The following is a 20,613-nucleotide window of genomic DNA, read 5'->3' on the forward strand; positions in this document are numbered from 1 at the left end:
TAAAAATAACTGTTTTAAAAATATATGCATTGTTTTTAAAAAATATTATCAGAAATTAAATATTAAGCGGTGATAAAATAATACATACTATTCTTTTGATGCTGACACTGCGCCAATATAACATAATAGGTGATTCAAAATAAATATGTTTATTGGCTCTTGCATATTATTTTCAGGTCACAGGCTTTTTGTGGATAGGTCCTAACTTTTACCGAAATCATTACATTAATATCTATGCATCAAAGTAAAAAAAATATTTTGTTATTTGTTAGTATCAAAAAGTAGATTAGTGAATAAAAAATACTTATAAAAATAAAGCTTTAAATTCACAGAGTATTATTTGAAAATTCTATTAAGTGACTGAAAATGTAGGTGTAGCCAAAGAGTATAGTTGGATGTAGCTTTATGTACAGGATATTACTTAAAAATAGAATTATAATTCTCTTTTATTTTGTAATGAAGTCTATATTCGGATCTTGTACAAATTAATCTTTACAAACCTTGTAACCATAACCAATAATAGATGACTTAAGACTGGTAACATTAAAAACACAAACCGTTTGATTCAAAAAATCATATCATTATTGCATATAGCAACACTGTGCTTATTATGCCAAACACTGGAACTATTTCGATTTGTTATTTCTTGCAACAAAATTTATATTAATCGTTTACCTATTTATTTACTTGTTGTTTTACGATATACATTGTGTTTTTGAGCGCGGGCGTTTCCATTTATCGTGTAGAAACAAATAATCCGTGAATAGCGTAGTTGATAACCAAATATCCAGTGTCTCTATTGGGTATGTCAGATGTAATCAAATGGTTGTTAGCTGTCGAGGTGAGCAGTAGTGTGTTACGCCTGGACTAGGAACATAAACATAGTTTTTCGTGAATAATAACATCGATATGATGGTCGGTTGAAAACGTACCCGCGTTATAGTAATATATTCTAGTCTATTCTTCCATTAGCATACCTTCGTTTGTTATTTTTGGACTGGTACCAGCAAAATGTTCAGTGAATCGTACGAGAGGAGGCTGCTGCAGCAGTGCAGCCCTGTGAGTCGGAAGCAGTCTGTGCTGGTCCGCCCAGAGCCCATGGACAGATTTATACCGTGTCGACTTGAGAACAACTGGCAGACCAGCTTTCAAGGTAAGCACTGTTCTATTTTAAACTTTTGTTTTTGTGTGTACTGTGTGGACATCAGAATAACATTAAACCCTCATTATTATTGCATTACTGGCCATAGGTTATTTCATAGTATGTCCTACATTATTTGAAAGGCAAAATATCGATTTTTCATTATTTTTAAACCCAATTGTTTCATTTTGAATTGTTCCATGAAACAATTATTGAATTTAGTTATAGTAATTACTAATGGAATAATTTTTAACAATAGTGCCAGCAAATACAAATTATATACTATTTTTAATTAACTTTAAAAAACAAAAAGATTCTCATAATAAATACTACTTCATACAGTTGATAATTAATTTGGTTGCATAACTGCTAGCAATTAGTTTTTCACATTTTCATGATGTTTCCCCGAATAAAATTGCAAATTGCAACAAGTTGCATGTACCTACTATGTACTAATCAATGTGTATTTCAAGTGAATCAATAAAATAAATAGTTTCTTTGAAATGTGAAATTATTTTTTAAAATTGTTATCTATTCAAGGAATAAATAAATCTTTCTGAGTCATCGTTATAATTATCGGGTCATAGGTTCAACCCTGTGTACGCATCTCTGACTTTTCAAAGTATGTGAATTAGAAATTAATTATTGTTTGCTTTAACGGGGAGGTTATGGTATGGTATAACATGCTTAGAAAACTTGCATACCTGAGCATTCTCAAAGGTATGTGTAGTCTACTAATACGCACTTGGCCAGTGCAATGGACGATGGTCTAATCCTTCTCGTTCTGAGATGAGACCCGTGCCCAGCAGCGACAATAATGGGTTGACGACAATACATTATTATATTATTATGACAATTTCTAGTCACAAATGGAGTAGTTAAGTTCACATAATAATTATAACAGAGAAATTTATTTTATATTCCTCTCCATATTATTTTCCTGGTGATATGTATATTGTAATGACAATGTAATTATTCCAAAAATGGCTTTGTAAAGGAAAAGAACAATTAATCATACCAATAAATCTAATATAATACCCTAATTATTATTATTTAATTAATAATACTGAATAAGGCTATAAATAAAATACATAATGAGATTCTATGTGACGTAGATGCCACAAATAGAAATCAATCTGTGTAATATATTTAGATGGCTGTCAATATGGGAATTAATTTTATAAAAATAAAAGTAAACTAGAGAATTAATATACAAACAAAAACTGCTTAAAAATATAGCCTATTTCACTCCCACAACTTAGACAAATCCTACGACACTTCATGTGTTAAAATCGGTCGAGACTTTTGGACTGTAGAGCATGTCAAAGAATAAGACATACATACATATGCTACATTACCCTCCTCTACATCCATTGCTACAATAATGATAATAATCACTGTCATCAAAATTAAAAACAATTAGTTTTTGAAGAACAATAGTATAATTAATTAATTTTTATTATTAATATTAATAAAAATGATTATTTCCTAGTATTGCTTTACAGTACCATCATAGCTTGGGATTGTGTTTTATATTATTATGAAAATTTGATTTTTTTATTAATATTTGATAATCTACTTGACTTAGTAGTTAGCAAACCAGCCTGAGATGCATAGATTTTTAAGTTGTATTCTGTCTTAAGAAAAATTATACCCAAATTTATCATTTAGATGTCGGCTGGGGATCGAAACCGGAACCCTTTGCGAATCAGACCTTTATGGTGATCGTTCTGCAACACAGATCCTCATTGTAGTAAAATAGAGCATTTATAAAAACGTTTTGTAACACGTGGGCGTTCCGATTTATTTTCTTACGACACTATTTTCGCGAATCGCGAGTGTGTTTACGCCCTTACTAATGCAATAAGTGGAATAGCGGAACAAAAAATCTATGGAGTTCGATTCAAAAACTCGGAACATCTTGCCTTTTTGCTACCGTGTCTATTATAGAGTTATACATAATGATAATGATTCGACCAAATTTAAAATGGCGGCATGATTGCTGGTTCTAGTGTAATGTGAATTTGGTTTTTTTCGGCCACTGCGCCGGCTTCTGTAATTGAAATAAGTTGTTGCTTTGTCAAATTGCTAGTTTGTGATGTTTTATTTGCATTGTAATGGTAAATAATGTGTTTTTACGCCTTGCGTGCCGATGGCTGCCACGCCTTCGAAAAATTCCGGGTTCGATCCCGGTACAGGCAAACATCTTGTCGAATTTAGATTAGTGGGTGTGGGTGTTTGTGTTTATTTTTTTTTATTTTATAATATAGGAGTAGCAGACGAGCATACAGTCCACTGATGGTAAGTGGCTACTGCCGCCCATGGACATCTGTAATCAACCCCAGATAGGATTAGATATTCCTATCTGAGGTCGGCCACAGATGCGCCGCTACCCCTGAGGACTAAGCTGGAACGCCCCGGAAAAGTCTGTCTCCCTTGCCACACCCTTCAAACCGGAACACAGCAGCGCCTAGCACCGCTGTTATTAGGTAGAAATAGGTGTGGCGGTGGTGCCGCTGGAGTCGAATCTACAAACAATTTACAACAACCGAACAAAGGGTTCTACCACCTTCAAATTATTTATTTTTAGCAATCATTCATCTGTTGCTGTAATTTTTTTCGTGATTTTTACAGTAATTTACTGTACATACCAAGTGCAAATCACTTTATAATTTAAATATTTTATTTTTCAAATGGTTTTTAATTCTTATCTCTGATGTTAGTATGTTTAACTTAGTTCGATAAAAAATGTAACAAAAAATGGCGGCATTCCTATTTATTCTCTAATATACACATACCGAGTTATTATTCTAATGCTAAAAACATTCTTAACAAAGGATTTTATGCACATAATTAACATCCCTGCACTGATTATAATGGTTAATTAATTTCCAAGGTCAACAGCCCTAGGCGAACGACCAATTAAGGTTCTATGAAAATGAAAAAACGCTTTCAAAACCTAAATACTATGTTTTGCAATTCATTATGAGTAAACTACGTCACGGTTGGCAACCACTGCTTATATCGTGTATAACTTGATTTAATAAAGATTGTGTTCTAAAATGGCGGTATTCCTATTAGTTTCTCTTTTTTATATTTTTTGTATTTAGTTAGTAATAAAAATATTATACCAATTAAATGTACCATGTATGTATTTTACTTCACTTTATGTCATCTTTAAATTTACTATTAATGGTTTTTCACTTCTAAATTACGTATTTTTTTAAAGAATTCTACTTAACGATGTTATTTGAAATTAATATTTAGGCTGCTGAAATAATTTTATCGAATGTCCTGGAAAAACTTTTTTTTAAATATATCACTAAGTAAATATTAGTTATATAGCTCAGAACAAAAAAGAAGACAACACCTCACGTTTCGTAGCTTGTACTTGCATCATAAATTTCGTGAATGTTCCAAATTTGAACGTTTTATGCGATATACAACTACATTCATACATTTAACGACACACGATGGCGTTTGAACATTTCATTCACTCGTTTAATATCTTACAACAATGTAACGATTTTGATTCTTCCTTGTATTGAAGATAATCGTCATGATTTGTAATTTTTTTTAATGTTTTTTTTTTAATTTGTGTCAGGGGCTAAGTCTATTTTTTTTGGTCTAACTGGAATAAATAGGTTAACAACTTATTTAATTAGAAAATGTAATCTAATATCCCAGTTTTTATCTATATATCTTTCTTGCTCACACATATAGAGAACGACTATGACGTAAATAGAAATGCTGCCATTTTTTAATTCAATCTTTACTGAAACAATATTATACTTAGAAATTCATGTAAAAGTTTCTAGAATATACAAGTAACGCACGAAATAAATTTTAAGTCATTTAAGCCTAATGGCCCATCGTGGGCAATTAGTCGTAAGTGAGGAAGAGGTATCATTAGGTGCGATTATGTCCAAATGATAGCGTCTCGCGATCTCCGTTGATCTGTTACGGAAGTCCAAATAGTAAAAGTGCACGATCACTAATGAATTTAAACGTGAATTAAGTTAGAACGGTATCGGTAATAAAGGTTCTGCGACTTAACCTATATATATATAAAAGATGTATATAGCAAACGAACATGAAGTCCACCTAATGGTAAGTGGCTACTGCCGCCTATGGACTCTGGCTCTGTAAATAACCGCAGTCCTACCTGAGGTCGAACACAGGTGTATTGCTAAGCTGGAACACTTCGGATTAGTATGCACTTTATGGGGGATATCATATCCTTCCAGAATGCATAAGTGCTTAAAACTAATGTTGAGGCAGGAATAATGCCTATATCATATCAAATGCTAACTATTTTATATAAAATAATGCTTGGCCAAGAGAAATAGCGGTTTCTTGTATGGCCACCCCAATTATTTTCAAGATTTTTTAAATATTAGTACTTATTTGTTGTTATACCGGCCACCGTTATAACAACAAATACTTAGAAATATTCTCTATAAGTGTCTATGTTTTACGGTTCAATAGATAGAGCCCGGTGACAGACGAACAGAGCCTAGGCTGAATAATAGGGTTCCGTTTTTACCTTTTGGGTACAGAACCCTTAAATGCACACACGCATGCACACACGCAAAGGTAGAATGAACCATTAAGATGGAGGAAGCGATGTAAAAATAAATTAGGTAATTTTATCCTGTAGAGCTCCTGTAGGTAGCAACTCACGTAGGTACTAAATTGCTATGCACAAACCAGTTGAGTAGTTCAGATACTAGTATCCAGTATCAGATTGAAACGACCTCAATTCTAAGCCCTAGCCGGTACTTCGATCAACAACAGTTATGGTTGGACTTCCTCGTTAGATCGCATGATACCTATCTAGTTGCAATGTTGCAGCTAATAATTTTCGAGATTTTATGTGAAGGATGGTTTAACTTTAGACTGATAATATTTTCTATTTTTTTTTATAAAATTAGAATAGCAGCATGCAGTTCACCTGATGGTAAGTGGCTACTGCCGCCCATGGAACCCCAGATAAGATTAGATTCCTATCCTAGGTCGACACCAGATGAGTCGCTATCCCTGAAAACTGAGCTGGAATGCTTCGAAAAAGTATGTCTCCCTTACAGCAGCGGTTAACACTGCTGTTATTAAGGAGAATTAGGTTTGGCGGTGGTGTCGCCGGAGTCGAACCGCTGTGATCTCTACTATCTTTAATTTAATGAAGATTATGCTTCATCTTCATCATGAGAATGATTCGTCCAATCATACCCCTGAAGCTCCGGATTTGTGTGTGCCCAGAGGCTTCGGCATGCTTTAAGACAGCACTGAAATTAGATTATATTTTATCAAGTTTTATATTTCATTGAGCATAGGTAGTAATGAGTATTATGGTAAGTTTATCACAGGTAAAGTAGATGTATGTATGTCTGTTATAATTATAATAGTTTAGTAACAAAAAAGATAATACAATTTAAATACTAAAGTATTTAAAAATATTACTATGTTCATGGTTCCACTGGTTACATTCAATCTATTTAAAATATTCAAGTGCCTAGCAACAATTACATTATACAGTTAAATAGTACGGTCGCGAATCGAACCCGAGACCTTCGCGCTCCGCTGGCCACGTCTTCGTGTCCGCTGTGATTTTTTCTATCGCAAAGTACAAAATCCCTGGACCATAGAGAATTAATATCTTAAGGGCGACGTCCTCTAGTCTTTGTACTTATCTCTGTGACTCTCTGTGGTACGTCAAGCCAGACGGTTGAAGGTTCGTTGAGCGCGAGACAGACATTGAGCGTGTCAGACACGTGTCGTGGCAGGCATAAAGTTCTATGAAATCTACCTGTCATCGATGCGATAAATGTAAATATGTTAATATTCCTCGTATATATTTTTAATTATTTTTTGCATAATGTGTAAATTTTGTATTAGCAGAGGTGAGAAAACAAAAGAGAATTGAACAGAAGGACCTTCTTTCCGCCATCCTTTAGAGACTATCTATTCGGAAAAGCACAGGCAAGAAAAAATCAAATAGGTCTTTTGGACCCATGCTAAGCCATTTGGAGTTTTGTTAAGGGGCAGCCCTTTAACAAAACTTAGCTATACAGCCATGTCCTAGAGCTATGCTACTACCCGTTTCAAAGTATAGGGCCTAATATGAATATCATAATCTAATGGCTAAGGGCGACGTCCTCTAGTTTGTACTTATCTCCGCGTCTATTTCCCTGTGGCACGTCATCCGAGACGGGTAAGGGCCTGTGCACGCGATCGCTTTTTTCAAAAGACAAAATCGAGTCGCACTGTCGCGGCGATTATACGATTATGAACGTTTTAATATCGATGAAGAATTGTGTTTAGTTTATTTATTTTTACATGTTGTATTTTAAATAATACAGAAATGTTTGGTTATAAGTTTTTATTTTTTTATTTTTGCAGTCATCTAAATTATGTCTTTAGATTTTTAGTTTTCGTTCTGGTATTTGTGTGTTTAAGACTCTCAGACAACAGACAATGTTCACTTCATGGAATCCAGGGCTACCTGGGGCGATATTATTTTTATAAAATTTTGTAAATAATGAGACGTACTTAGGTACACTTTTCTATTACTCGTATTATTGTCAGCCAATAAACTAAACACAGTATTAATAATAACATCTAATGTCAGTAATGCAATATCATATTATAAACTTCCTTCATTCCTATGTCTATTTGCTTAAAAAATATTTGCCGAGATACTATTTGTACTGCAACGTTCAATTGATCATAAGTGTGCATGTGTGTGCACGAGGGGTAATGTGCTCAACTTGTTAGTAACCTCAGTTTATTACTGCACTAACATGCCTCGTTTACCGTGATTTCATGATTGCACTCGAGTCTCTATCTTTACATTTTTAGAGTTCCTTACCCAAAGGGTAAAAACGGATCCCTTATTGCAAAGCCTGCACTGTGTGTCCGTCTGTCTGTTTTTCGCAAATCTTGATCTCTTAAACCGTAATAAAATGTTTTTTTACAGAGTGTATGGTTTGGTCGAACAACTACTACTAAAAATATAATAATAAACCTCATACAGTAAAGCGGTATTTTCGTAGTAGATAACTGTTGAACCGAAAGAGGACTACAGCTTTAATTTTCACAATGCATGTATGTACTTCGATTGCTGCTTCTATACTTATACAGAACTCTTCGTTTGGGATTTCGACTCTTACTTGGCCGTTTAACATTACGATCCTTAATTTATTCCCCCGTCTGTATTTCTAACCGCACGTAAATCCTTAATAAATCAATGTTTTAATTTATTCACGTCGTGCGCAACTAAAAATGTTTTTCACAGCTTATTGGCATCGTTAATTAGGATCGACGAAATGGTAAAAATAGAAAAAACTAGCAAAAAACACTGTATGTTAATGTCCAAATTATAAAATTGCCTTATTAAAATGTAAGCAACGCCAATTCCACCGGATAATTGCAGTTTTTTTGTAATTCCTGAACGTGCATTGACCAGTTGTTATTTTTTTTTTAGTTTTATATCGAGTGTTGAACGGAAGCGGTATGAACCCACGATTTATATTTTATAAATGTTGATTGCTTGGGGGTATATGGATTTCTGCTATAGTTAGTTATATCGTAGGTTCTGTGCTGCGGAAGTCCGAGGACGTTGCCATCGGTCCAGTTTGTTATTATAGGACCTGAAAATTTATTACACTTCGCAACACTTGGACCCCTTTTTTAGAGTTCCGTACTAAAATAGTAAAAACGGAATTATTTCTAAGCCTCCGCTAGTCCTCAATTTGTCTTGGCTCGATCTCTTGATCGAAATAGGAAGACAGTTTAAATTTTCATAACACATGTTCTTCTATACCTGCTATAATAACAAAATTAACAAATACTAAAAATAAAAAAAAAAATGGAAGTATAGAAGTCCTTCGAGTATGAGTTCGAGTTGCATTTGCCCATTTTTTTTTAACTGAAAAATAATCTTAAAAGATTCAAAACATTGCAAAAAATATAGTCTCAGCAAAAGTCCTGTGACCTCACACAGTTGAACTAAAATCAAATTGTCATTTTGGAAGCGGACGTTGTAACAATATCCTCCATTAGTATGGTAATTAGTAGCCATTACACCAATCGGGAGCGGGAGGTCAAATGGTCTCAGAGTCAATTGCCCCTCATTTACATTGTTCGATGTTAGTTTATTTGAACTCTACCTTTGGTCTTTTAACCGCGCTTAAATCTGTTGTTTGCATTGGTAAATACTGCTGCAATTCTTTCGTACCTTTGAAGGTATTAGAACTAAGGGTAATTTAAGGGTTAAACGCTTGAAGTTGGATAAAATGAGTGATAAATTAATTATCACTTATTTTATCACTATATTTATTAGCTGGAAATATTTACCTTTTATAACTGGTAAAACTTTAATACATTGAATTTAATTTTAAGTTCGCGTAGTAACTGATTAATAAGAACTTAAAATTCGCTAACATAACATATTTTAATGTGATTTAAAAATCATTAAAACATTATGAGCAATTATGACATTAGCCTATGCGTATAAATAGATTTAAGTATTTTAAAATTATAGCCATTAATTAATTTTATTTTCTACATTGATTAATAAAATAAACCGATAAATTATATTGGATAGCAGAAAAATTTAAAATAAAAGACTTATAACGTTTTTATAACGGTTTTACTTAACATTCCATTTGCAGTAACTAGCGACTAAATTAGTGACTAAAAAATCTTCATATTTACTATTTCTAGTTACTGAATTCTACGCAGAGGACTTTCACAAAACATGCACTTGACAGGCTTTCTATAACTGGTACATAGCTTCTATTGCACTAATAGGAAAGTTTACACGTATGTTTTCTTTCGAGGCCTGCATTTTACCCCGAGTACAGTCAATATTGTAACGTCTATCATTAGATATAGGTGCAGATGTGTATATTAGCAATAACCTAATATCCCATTACAATAGCCTTTTATCCCATTTACAGGCATGATTCCGTGCTATTTGTATTTTTCTGAGCTTTTTACATGGAGCCAACTCTTAAATCTCTGAGTTATATTTATCTGTCTAGTTGACGGGGCTAATCTATAAATAGGTGAATCGATTATACGAGTAATAGAGCTATTTGCGAGAAACAACGGAGCAGGGGGAGATATGACTAATTTAACCTGCATATCCGATGAAAATATTATTTCATGCATTTATATAAAGTCGCGTACAGAGATAATAGTTTAAAATACATGTTTGTATATATACCTGACCTCTACAAGATTGTTTATGTTAATGCGTTATTCCCAAAACCCAAAACATTTTTAATCAGAGAGCATAATACTTAATGCATTTCTTGATAACTTCTGCAACCTGGACACTTGCGATATACTGCGATACGGTCGCTATACTTAGGAGACCTACTAACATCGAGTACAAATTGCTTGACCCGATAAGCAACCTTATCGGGCGATTACGACGCGTGTGTAGAACAACGATTTACCATTTTTTATTGCGTCTTTGACATTTTTTGTATGGATTTTTTGGATGACTTTTTTTAGTTAGCCATAAGCTCTTTATGCGCTAATAAGACAGTTCCCATCTGTCATTATCAGCCTTTTATTGTTGTACTGCTGGGCATGGATATTTTATTGCGACGAAAAATATCTAGAAGATAGTCCACTTCGCTGACCAAAGGAGTTAATAGAATTGTAAATATTAAAATAAAATATTTCTAACTCTCCTTCATCGTCAAAACGAGTGGTAGAGCAAAAAACTATTACATCACAATATTTTGTAACTATATATGGATGTTAGTGTGAATAATAAATGTATGGGCACACATACTTAGCGGTCATAGTGTGAACCCTTGGCAAACACCAACACTGTGTACAATTTTACGACAGTTAAAATCATTTTTATCCTTTAATTAGATACGTAATATGATAATATTACATTTGTTTTACACGATAGTAATAATGAAAATGATCAACACCACCATTTCCGATTGCGAATGTCAATATTGCACCGCGAAGCCACGTGCACCTGTCCAAACATTTGATTTGCCCGAATTCGATGTTCGGCGTGTGGGCATGCATGTTGAAATTGACAAATTAACACTTTCGATCATATGTAGTGCAAGTGTTTTGTAAACGTTATCTGAAAGAATTTTCCTGTGATAAGTTAACTTGTGTGCGAATGTGGTCAGTAGCGGTTGTCGTTTCAAGTTGTTTGCTTATTGCTATCAATATGGATTATTACATTGAAGTATAGGATTTTAAAATTTGTATTTGTCTAAATTATAATTGGAACACATATTTTTATAATTATACTTACTCGTAACCCATTTGTTCGTCTAATTTTAACACTAGGCATTGTTTCCATTTGAATACTAGGAATGGTTAAATATAAAAAAATACATGGCTATATGTATTTTTTTATATTTAACCATTCTATCTCCTTTTTCAAAGTCTGTAAAAATACTATGATAAAGATAATAAAAGTGCATTCAATAAATAGAATTAAAATTCGTTACATACAAACACAGTATGGCTATTAGTATTAGATGGCATAATAATGTCGACTAGCACTTACCACAGGTGCCAGACTCCAAAGAAATTAACCAAACAGACAAGGGGCCCCCAATTTCGGTTTGCTTCTTCGTTGGTGTACATTGAGGCCAGCACGGGTAAAGCAAGCACTACATACCGTACGCAGTGACCAGCCTTCAACCGACCATCAGCTGAGTGGGTGATCTCAGCAGATATCAAGTGTTTACTTTGCACACATCGAATTCACAGGTCGCTGACGACTACACTACCTAACGTCCCACGATCACATTTGACATAGTAACACTTATACTTAAAATGAAAGACACGTGTGACTAGATGGATCTCGAGTCTGAAGAATTTTGACGTAGCGTAGGCGTTAATCTCCAGAGCGGAGCAATAGCAATTAATTTCTACGTTACCCGAATAACTCGCAATACGAATTCTCTCCACGAATATCGAGAGCGATCAGCTGACCGCGTGATTCAGTGATTGGGTGCGTGCATTTTAATAAGCATGGTGGAATTTTCAGCAGAGAAACAAAATCGTTTTACTCGTTCCTGGAAGTTCAACGCACCTATCAGCTGAGTCAACACGCTCTTTTATTTCCCTCGTGCCTTGTTCTAAGTTCGATTAACTAACATTGTTGCGCAATGACACTGCTGTTATGACTTTGTTTCGAGTAACAATTTTCTTATGTTCCACGCAGTTGGAAAATATAACTTGTGCAAAGTCACGTGTGCTGAATAAGCTGAGGAATGCCAGACAAATAATAATTATTTATAAACGTGAACTATAAAACCAATACTAAGCATCGAATTAAAATATTATATAATGGGTTCATCGAACGATCATGCACGCTAAATTTATTCCAATAGATACTACTTGCTTGCATCAATCAGCTGGCATATGATGTCATTCGTTTTATCATAAACTTTTAAGTCATTTTCCTGTTCTTGAATTTTTTGGGTATACATGTCGAGACATGCCTTGCGCTTGACCAGCCTTCACCTTGCCCCCACCCCGTCGATCAGCTGTTTGATCTGCATTAATACGACAACTGGGCGTACATGATTCATTTCTCATGTCATCGCTTCACTCGGATAATTCGCATTGAATTCTTATAAAGCCTTCGCTTGGGTATTTACTGACCTGTCTATACCTATCCCCATCTAGGAATGCGTTGCAAGTTTTTTGGTTATCTCTAATGATTCGATAACATGTAGTATGTTTTTGTATATGCACATCGTTGGATTTATTTTTGTATATCTCTCATTGCTACATTACTTTTTATAATGTGTGATGTTGTTTTGAGGTGCTCGCTATAATGAATATACAATTGTTGCAGTTAATGTCATTATTTTATTACTCCGTATTACCGTCATAAAATTAAATGTGTAATATGCGATGTGTATATACTACTATATACGAATTTGCAACTAAGACCTGATTCAATTCAAGATTTATTTTATTGCTGCAACATGTATCTAAAATCAAACTGGTCCAGGCCTCTTACGTTTGGGTTAGAAAATGTCAATTTAACTTGCAACGAAATTGATGATTCACATGGCCATATTCAAAATTTTAGCGATGTGGATTATTATGATATATTCAAGCTTTATACTCATTACATCGAATATTGAATTAATTCAGAGTGTTCATGTGTGTCTACGACGCTCACAATTCAAGTAATCGTGGCTATGACAATGAATATAGAAAGCGTTAAAATACATTTCAGGGTGAATGAGCAGTTGTACATTTGAAAACTATTTCTTTAGTTACTTTGGTTATTTCGTAACCGTGGAGAGCGACGTGCTTAGGAAAGTCACTGAAGTGTGCAAGGCGGATTACATTGCAAGTACAACTCGAGTTTATCGCTCTCGTCGACAACTAACATCATGTAAATGTGCAACTGAAATATACGATAGCCTAGCGGTTCTTTTATGGAAAGCTTTCATTGCTTATTTGCTTTCTACGATACTGTAAATTACAGCTGACTTAACATGTGATTGTTAGCAGTTGGAAGTGCAAACAAAACTCATGTACCCTTGTTTGCTGTGCATACAGAACTGGCCTCATTGAGGGGCCTCCGGGCAGTAGCTCGACTACCGAATCTATTATTCGAAATAATAATCGGTAGCTCTTACGTTCGATGAAAAGATAAGTGTTTTACAGTGACATAATAACAAATGTTCTGCCAGACTAACATTGGCAGCGGGGATTACTTTTTTATTTTATTATTAAAATCTCGCAACTAGATCTTAGGCATGCATGCTATCGTGATAGATTTAGTTGACGAGTCCAACACTGTCGTCATGTACTACACAAGTTATAAAACCGGATGATAAATGTTGTAGACGTCAATAATCTTCGTAGCGCCTTTTATATGTAATTGCTATAGTTTTTTACGTAGACTCCTTTTTTGACACCTGAGCTTGAGCATATAAATCAGTTGTCAACGTTTCGAATCTAGGCCGATGGCAGACAATGTTGGGTAATCAATTGACGTCGTCTTAGGACTTGCCTTTCTGACATCATCATTCGTAGCTAATGTCAGGCGAAATTTGACAAGACGAGCGTATAATGACTATTGAACATCACATCAAAGCATTAGTATACCTAATGTTCACGACAATGATGACTAAACACCATCAATCGCAATTTTACTTAATGTACATTAGTAAGCATTCCTGAAAAACTATAAACTTCATCATGTTTTATTTTTGGTAGTCTTAAAGCGAACAAAAAAGAATTTCTTCGCAAAAAGCTCGAATCGATCACGACTTGAGCTATGTCTTAAGTAATCAACCACGTTTTTGGTTCAATGCACTCACGAATCTTCATTTTACTTCATATCTAACGATGTATTCGTTTGTACAATCAAATTTACAGCATCAGCAGGAGGTGTTTACGCTTCTGCTTCATTATATACCCTAATTACGTAGAGTTCATGCGGTCCGGTGCTTATTCTTGCGTCATTATGATATGTAATATTAGATATGCTGTTTTTGTTGAATGCATTAGTTTCGAAGTAAATCCCACGTGGGTGGATACATTCGCCCGTATATCGAAGTTATTTCATTAGCTAAACCAGACAATTGCGCAGGTTCAATGCACCGTATTTAGGTTCCCAGCTATATTTTCCGTTTTCCACGTTGCGTCAGTGCCCACACCGCTAACGGGCACGTTCACATTTGAAAGGTAGCGCCTTTCATCTCTACAGCGCACTCAATTTGCAATATAAAGGCTCGAGCTTGCTCATGAAATTCTTGAATAGAGTAGACGTCGCCGGCGACTATGTTTTCCGTCTCCGTAAATGTTCTTATATTTAGAATTTTAAATTAAGTTCAAAGGCAGTGCGTCAACGTGGTTTCGCAAAAGACCTGTTTACTTGGCAAACTGCATGTGATAACGTGTGATACACATCGCGGTGCATTCGTAAATGTTTATTCAAGCGGTGCACTGCTCAAGAGTTTTGAGATATTTTTACTGCCTATGCACTTTGTGGAAAGTTTATCGCGCAAAGAAATTAATTACGTTATCAGCATTTATCACTTTACGGTGACAGAATATTTTGACATCGCTATTCATTCTTAATTATATTGCGCGACGTTAGGATTTAAAAATGTGATTTGTGAATCTGGAGCAATGTTAACTTTTCTATCTACTTCCAAATCGTTAATAGTTTGCGTTTTTGTAATTAAGTCGGACTTTCCCATATATGCATGACTGACAAGAGATCGTATCATGCAAGCACGAAGATATCGCATTCAAATGTAAATTGAACAGCCCTCGGAAATTGCTCTCGAGCTCGGTTTATCTAGCCGAGATGTTATTCGCAATAGTGAGATTGGTCATCATGTCAATTGCTTCTTAGTTAGCGTAATAGCAGGAAGTCCCTTATGCATTCATTATAAATATCGTATAATCCAACCGGCATTGCAATTGAGCTGCATGTTTCATTATGCAGAAAGCCGCAGATAGAAATAAAGTCTGAAGTAAAATATTCTTTTGATGACGAAGATTAGTATCTACGTGATAGATTCACGTTTATTATTCCACAAATGTTTGTAATCCTTAGATAGAAATAGATCTTAAAACAATATTTTGTTGATATTTTAGAATCAAAAAGTTTAAATTATTTATAAGTTCTATTCTTGGGGACGGTGGATCATGTTTCGTTACTAACAACATTAAAGCAACTATAATGGAGTTAAGTTAAAGGAGTAAAAGCCGTACTTGCAATTTCAAGTAATCTGGAGCAGTGTAATAATTTAGCTTTTAATGGATAGCTCATTTATCTCCTAGAACGTTATTCCGGGTAGTTAAGGGCCACCCACCTCTTTATGATCGCGTTGAACTGGAGCTATTCGTGGAGATATCTCTAGGAACCGAGCAAATTATTAGCCTTAGAAATTTCTATTAAAGATCCAATATTAATCCTGTCCACCTTAATAGCATTCAACGCAGTTAATCATAGATTGGAAAGTAAAGATTCTAGTTTTGTATAGCATTTAATTGTGAATCATATTCTTGTAATTATGTTTTATTGCAAGGTTCGTACTTACAATAATCTTAACCTGAATTTGTAAACGGTGCGTGCCATTACAATGACCTAAAACAGGACATCAGTGACTCAGGAGTTTCTCAAACGCACTATTGTTTTGGAGTGCACAATTGCTTTAGATTAATAAACGTTGGCCCGGTCACCCGATAAGGTTGGAGCGATAAGCGGTGCATTCAGAAACCATCGTAAAACTACTGTTCTTGATATAGTTTCTTTAACGTTTGTTTGAGTGGGCCTAATAGGTCCAGATAAAGATTCTAAGGTGAAGGAACTTTCCCTCGCTGCAGGGGAATGTACCGTGATGCAAGATGCATTAGCCGGCCTGTTTGCAATGCGTTCGTTGCTTTGAATACCGTTATTGACCTAACATCGGCGCTAGATATAACTATAGGGCCTAGAATTATCTAGAGGGGACCGTGAATGCATTTTAATGAGGGGCCATATGGCTGCAAATGAGTAACTGTTGAATCTGTTCCTATTGCGAACACGTCTGGTCTTGCATTTAATGCAGCTCTTAGCTAAGTGTGACCTGTTTTATTGTAGCTTAGTTCAAGTGAGAGCTTGGGATTTTTTCAAATCATTAATTTTTATAAAAGTAAAAAAAATTTAGTGTCATCAGCCACATAGTTTTGGAGTTTCGATATCGGACCTTTCCGGAATGTGAAAAGGTAAATATTTTAACTTCCGTATCAGCTCTTGAAACATTTATAAGTACTGACTCAGGGAACAAAAAGGGCTATAAAAATAGAGCGACATTAAACGGAAAGGAACGTATGTTTAGATAAGATAGGCGATACTCCTTTATGTGTATTGAATGGTTACAATGCTTTCCTTTGAAGAATCGAAGAGCTTTTCGAATAACTTACTGTTAGTGATAATGAAATTTTACGGCACTTGAATCATAACTCACTACTAAATGAATGTTTTAAATAAATAAATAAACGCTTTCTACACTCACAGCCCCATACTAGGATTCCCTGTGTCGTGGATGCCATGGACACACACATAGACAAATACACAAACACCCAGATCCAAGAACAGAAATCTAAATTCATCATTTAGATATCTGTCTGTAAGACTTGTTAAAGGGTTGGGCTACATTTTCTTTGCAACTGAGCTGAAAAATGCCAGGAAATCTTTGTCTAAATTATCTAAAATAGCATATAATTATTTGGAGCTTAAGGAAGATGATGATCAATGATGAGATCACCACAATAAATAGTATGGTAAAATTTATGAAAGAAAATTGTGAGGTCTGTAAGAAGATTTTCTGAGAGGCTACAATATAACCAAATTATATATTCTTTCTTGAAGTCCTGATGAAAAATTAAAACTAGCTTCAACCATTTTTGACTTTCGGTTTATGTTCAGTTTGTATTATCTAAATGCCCTCAACTCTATGATCTATCATATACATAGTATGGTATGGAACACGACTAGTCCTTCGTCGAACGGGTATTCTATACTTGCTGTAGGGCCGTAGAGTAGTTGAAAGTAGGTCGACTTATCGCGCACCCAATAGCCAGTCTACTGTGCCTGTTCTATTAGTTGCGAGGGATAAGGACGATTGAAGAGGTATTCAGTTTGTTTGGATAGTAAATTGTTTTGTTTCAAGTAATTATTGTTAAGAAATTGTTTTGTATTGATTTTATCAATTTTGTTTTTGATTAAATTTCGACGTTTGTTGTCGTCGGCGATTTTCGCATAATGTTTATTTCTCATACAACAAGGCTTCAGGACTGTTTGCATAAAACATAGTAATAGGTGTTACGGTATCTATATTTTGTTTCGTTAATCTTTTGTGACCCATAGTTGCTTAAAATAACTTTTCGATGTTTCATAGTTTTAATGTAGTAGTACCTTGATAAGTATCATCATAAGCATGTAAGATAGTGGAAATTGTCATTGTTTTCAACGTTCGCCATTCCAGTTGACTAGACTGTTGGTAAAATTTTAAAGCAAATTTGTCTTTGTTTTTCTTTAGTCTTACCGTTCTGTTATTCTATTTTTTACAATCGTCAAAGTAAAAACGGTGAATGTTTCGCTTTGTTCATGCCCTATTTTGGACACGAAAGCCTTATTCGCTTACGTACTTTTAAGTAACTCGGAATTACCTATTCATTGTTCAACATGAATCAGACTACTTGGAACAAACTTGCTACGTACGTTTGTTTGAATATCCGTTGTGTGTAATCGTTATTTTTCCGACTGATAGTGTATCCAGCTCTTATCACTGGAGTACCTGTTACTATGTTTTATGCGAATACCTGTGGCTGATGATAAGGTAATGTTTGGTTGGAAACTTTTATCTTTGTGGCAACGCTTTCTTGCGTTTTTTATTCCAAATAGGTCGGTTATGTTTATTTAAAGTATTTCGTAAAACATCGTCGTGTGTTTAGGTAATGTTTCATATTATATTGGAATTGTTTTATCAACAAACATCTGTATTGTACAGACATACAATTTTAGAATAATAGAGATTATCTTTTGTTCGTGGCACCGTTCCGGAGAAACGGATACGTCTTTGCATACATTAACATATATTATCTTATGTATCATTAACACGTACAGGAATCTTCCTATTTTTAATTGGCCCTCCTGAAATGGTAGTCTATATAAATAATTTATATCATACATTACAATCTAATATATAAAATTCTCGTGTCACAGTTTTCGTTGCCATACTCCTCCGAAACGGCTTGACCGATTTTGATGAAATTTTTTGTGCTTATCCGGTATCTATGAGAATCGGCCAACATCTATTTTTCATCCCCCTAAATGATAAGGGTTGTTCACCCTTAACATTTTTTTATTTATATGGCAACACAACGTTTGCGGGGTCAGCTAGTTTTATTATAAAAATGTTTTGTTATAGTCAAATGTAACTTGTATCGTAAAGATTCGGGCCCCAACGATAATTTCTCTTCATAAATGCATGAAGAAGAAATTATTTGCTTACGCTACACTATACCGTCTTTTGGGTAACTTCGATTTGTTTTGCTAACTTAAGCTTAATGTACCAATTTCTTGTAATATGTAGGATTTTTCTGTTTCCTCATCTGGACTGGTCTTTAGTCTTTAGACAAAATTATTGGCTAAATAATAATAATTAATGTTTTAGAAAAATGACGAAATACATGAATAATATTTTTTCGACGTTTCTTCTTACGAAACGTCTAATTTGACTCTGCGTCATCAATGATCTATCTATCAAGTGCTTTTTGTACCATCTGCCATTTGGTCAATCAAAACTTGGTCCAAATTGCGAGCAGTGGAATTGGATGTGGGCAGCAACGTAGGTGGGGCCTTGCGAACGGCGGTTAGGTTAGACGATTAGGTACCTCACCTGCATCAGTATAGCGCGCTTGTTACACGTTGACATAAGACCGATTGTCGCATGTGTGTACCCAGCAAGGATGTGAACAAATTTGGTGTTGGTCCGAATTAATTATTGTCCGTTTGTCACGTATCACGCCAAATAAAGGGGGCTAAGTGTAACGTCGGTCGCCGTACATGGTCCGAGCCCAGGAAGGATAGGTGTGATCGAACTTTTATATTAGTATTATTAGTGGTCAGCTGTATGATGTTAAGGATGGGGGGGGGGTCTCCGTTTAGAATTGTAATGCAATTTCGGTTCGCATTTCCGATGTCCGGCGCCGAATGGGAAGTGCGACGACCTTTACGACGGGGACAGTTTGGTGGTTTTGTTGTTTCGTTTACAATGTATATTGGTCACAAATTATTGTATTGTAGTTCTATTAGTAGCTTGGTTCTATTGGTCACAAATTATTATATTAAGTTATTAGTAGCTTAGTTCTATTGGTCACAAATTATTGTATTGTAGTTCTATGAGTAATTTTGGAAGAACTATTATATTGTTATAAATTTCTCAACACATTAATCGGATGGTTTTAAGTTGTTAGGGGTAGTGATAGCCTCATGATTTAAAATTCGTTTTGGGTCCGAAGTTAGTATTCAAAGCAGGAACCTCCGATTATTGGGAGTAATGTGTCTATTAGAAATTAATAATGAGTTCTATAAACGTTGTAAGAAAATATCGAAAGGAAACCTGCAAGTCTGAAAGTTCTTTAAAAAAGTTCTCAAGGGTGTGTGAAGTCTACCTATCCGCACTTGGCTAATGCAAAGGACTATAACTTAAACCCCACTTACTCTGCCCAGCAATTGCAAAGAATCTGTTGACGATGACAATGGTCAAAAGAACTACAAAGAATAAAAACTTTTATTCTGCAGATTAAATTTTATTATGCAGGTTGAACGTACAATTACGGTAGGTGAATAGGTAAATAAGCAATTTCTTGGAAATAGTTATGCCGACGTTAGTTATTTTAATGTAACGTTATTGAAGCAGGATACAAACTTGCAATCTATCTGATGG

General features: G+C 34.7%; 1 protein-coding gene across 1 annotated transcript in view; it reads left to right on the top strand.

The window, feature by feature from the left end:
* Positions 1–604: 604 nt before the first annotated feature.
* Positions 605–20,613, top strand: part of fzr (fizzy and cell division cycle 20 related) — a 60,551-nt gene continuing 40,542 nt past the window's right edge. The window contains exon 1 of the mRNA XM_073079171.1: positions 605–1,153. Within this exon, the coding sequence (XP_072935272.1) occupies positions 1,012–1,153 (142 nt within the window). The 5' untranslated portion in view covers positions 605–1,011. The remainder of the gene's footprint in view (positions 1,154–20,613) is intronic.

Source organism: Epargyreus clarus, unplaced genomic scaffold, assembly GCF_041222505.1.
Source record: "Epargyreus clarus isolate Ecla_fem2 unplaced genomic scaffold, WU_Ecla_fem_2.2 ptg000014l, whole genome shotgun sequence".
Classification (NCBI taxonomy): Eukaryota; Metazoa; Arthropoda; class Insecta; order Lepidoptera; family Hesperiidae; genus Epargyreus; species Epargyreus clarus.